General features: G+C 43.6%; 1 protein-coding gene across 1 annotated transcript; it reads left to right on the top strand.

The window, feature by feature from the left end:
- Positions 1–502: 502 nt before the first annotated feature.
- Positions 503–2,211, top strand: LOC122663672 (2-methylpropanoate--CoA ligase CCL4-like). Its single transcript, XM_043859289.1, has one exon. It carries the CDS (start codon positions 521–523, stop codon positions 2,177–2,179), a length of 1,659 nt encoding a protein of 552 aa, XP_043715224.1. The 5' UTR covers positions 503–520; the 3' UTR covers positions 2,180–2,211.
- The last annotated feature ends 535 nt before the right edge of the window (positions 2,212–2,746 follow it).

The following is a 2,746-nucleotide window of genomic DNA, read 5'->3' as shown; positions in this document are numbered from 1 at the left end:
ACTATTATTTAATTGTTACTGTCTATATACCATAAAAGAGACGTTTAATTACATCAGATTTATAATTATCTTTTAAGTCTTGTTGAGACTTCCACATCATTGTGTAACCACCACAAATGTTCAAATAATATTTTCTATTATTTAATTGTTAATCCTAAAAACTAATTCGTAATATCTGTATTTTTTCGTGTTCTCATCGTGGTAATATGATTCTGATGTATATATTTGTATGATTCACGAACGTACGTCCAACATTCAACACATATATAATAATTCATTCGATGTCACTTAAATTGTCTTAAAAGGATATTTCTAAATAAAAAATGTGTTGAGTTATCAATAATCAATATATGGTAGAGATAAACAATGATACACAACTTCTTTTCCGTCTGGAGAGTATCATAAAAGATGGGTTTCTACCCAAAAAAAGGGAAAAAATGGGCTTTAACTAGCGGTTCATACCTGTCTTCTCCTCTCCATCTCAACTAACAATTCAAGAGAAAGACATTGGCATTTGGCAATGGATCTCCTGAAGCCAACCGCTGCAAACTCTCCTCCTCTTACACCACTAGGCTTCCTTGAACGAGCTGCCACCGTCTATGGCGACTGCACCTCCATCATTTACAACACCACCACCTACACATGGTCCCAAACTTACCGTCGCTGCTTACAACTTGCTTCCGCTCTCTCTTCCCTTGGCATCGGACGACGGCAAGTCGTCTCTGTCTTCGCACCGAATCTCCCCGCCGTTTATGAGCTGCATTTCGCCATCCCCATGTGTGGTGCCATCCTCAACACCCTCAACACCCGTCTCGACGCCCACACCATCTCCATTCTACTCCGTCATGGTGAGTCTAAGCTCATCTTCGTCGATTCATCCTCTCGTTCCCTTGTCTTGGAAGCTATTTCCTTATTTCCACCCAACATCACACCACCTTTACTCTATTTCATAATGGATGACGACGATGTTCACACCTCATCATCACCCGCCGGTGATGATGCTAACCTCACTTATGAAGGCCTAATCGCGAAAGGCGACCAGGCCTTCAAGTGGGTTAGGCCAGAGACAGAGTGGGACCCGATGGTGTTGAATTACACCTCGGGTACCACCTCTGCTCCCAAAGGAGTGGTTCACACTCACCGAGGGCTGTTCATCATGGCCCTTGATAGCCTGATTGACTGGTCAGTACCGAAACGGGTTGTCTACCTTTGGACCCTTCCCATGTTCCATGGAAATGGTTGGAGCTATACCTGGGCTTTGGCTGCTGTTGGTGCAACTAACGTCTGCGTTCGCAAATTTGATGGAGCAGCAGTCTACGCTGCGATTCGTCGTTATCGCATCACCCACATGTGCGGCGCACCTGTTGTTCTCAACATCCTTGCGAATGAACCAAACCAGGAACCACTCCCAAACCCGGTCCAGATTAATACCGGTGGTTCACCGCCACCGGCCGTTATCCTATCCAAGATGGAATCGCTGGGTTTCATCGTGACTCATGGGTTTGGGATGACTGAGACGGGTGGATCTGTGATCTCGTGTGCGTGGAAACCCGAATGGGATCGGCTACCCTTGACGGATCGAGCAAGGTTGAAGGCCAGACAAGGGGTGAGGACCGCCGGCATGGCCGAGGTGGATGTGATTGATCCTGAGTCCGGATTGAGTGTGAAACGGGACGGGTCATCAATCGGAGAAATCGTTTTACGAGGTGGGAGTATTACACTGGGTTATTTCAAAAACCCGGGTGCAACAGCTGAGTCAATGAAAGGGGGTTGGTTCCATACGGGTGACATGGGCGTAATACACCCAGATGGATACCTTCAAATCAAGGACCGATTGAAGGATGTAATCATAAGTGGTGGGGAAAATGTGAGCAGTGTAGAGGTTGAATCGGTTCTATACTCGAACCCGGCGGTTCGTGAAGCGGCTGTGGTGGCTCGGCCACATGATTTCTGGGGTGAGACCCCTTGTGCTTTTGTAAGCTTGAAGCCATTGGAATCAAATAAGCCATCAGAGAAGGATATTATTGAGTTCTGTAGAGCAAAGTTGCCGCACTACATGGTGCCGAAAACAGTGGTTTTCATTGCCGAGCTACCGAAGACATCTACTGGGAAGATTCAGAAGTTTGTGCTTAGGGACATGGCTAAGGCTTTGGGTTCTTCTCCTATGAGTAGGATATAGTGCTTTTGGGTATGGATTGTGGCCGGCTTTGTTAATAATGTTGTCACAGGCTTTGGCCACACACATGAGTTTCATGGATTCATCACCATGAAAGTTGTTGGGAAAAATGGCCAAAATATAAAGAAAAAACCTAATAAATATTCACACACAAATACATGGATTTAGAATAAAAGAAAACTTGAATCCACCTTCGGCATTGTCATCAGCAGATAACTTTACCCGAGTCAACTAATGTGGTTTTAATGGTTAATAAAAAACAAATTCTAAAAGTTAGGCACCATTTTGTCTTAAAGTATCCCTTTGTATTTCAAATTTCTTTTAACAGGTTGTGTCCTTTTCCTTTTCAAATTTGATTTCAATAATAGTATCTTTTGAGTATTTTTTGGAAGGGTATCTTTCTTTTTTTTTGGGTGAGTAAATAATATATTATATTCTTTTTTTTTTTTTTTGTGGTAAAAGATAGATTTATTGCAAAGAACGGGAAACACTCCTTGAGTCCAAAGTCGCAGCTTCAGAAAACAAGGGATCGGAGTTGAGCCAAACCATCCTTCCCGCAACGGATAGAGC

The sequence above is a fragment of the Telopea speciosissima genome, chromosome 6 (assembly GCF_018873765.1).
Source record: "Telopea speciosissima isolate NSW1024214 ecotype Mountain lineage chromosome 6, Tspe_v1, whole genome shotgun sequence".
In the NCBI taxonomy this organism is placed as follows: Eukaryota; Viridiplantae; Streptophyta; class Magnoliopsida; order Proteales; family Proteaceae; genus Telopea; species Telopea speciosissima.
This window is presented reverse-complemented; position numbering and strand designations above follow the sequence as displayed.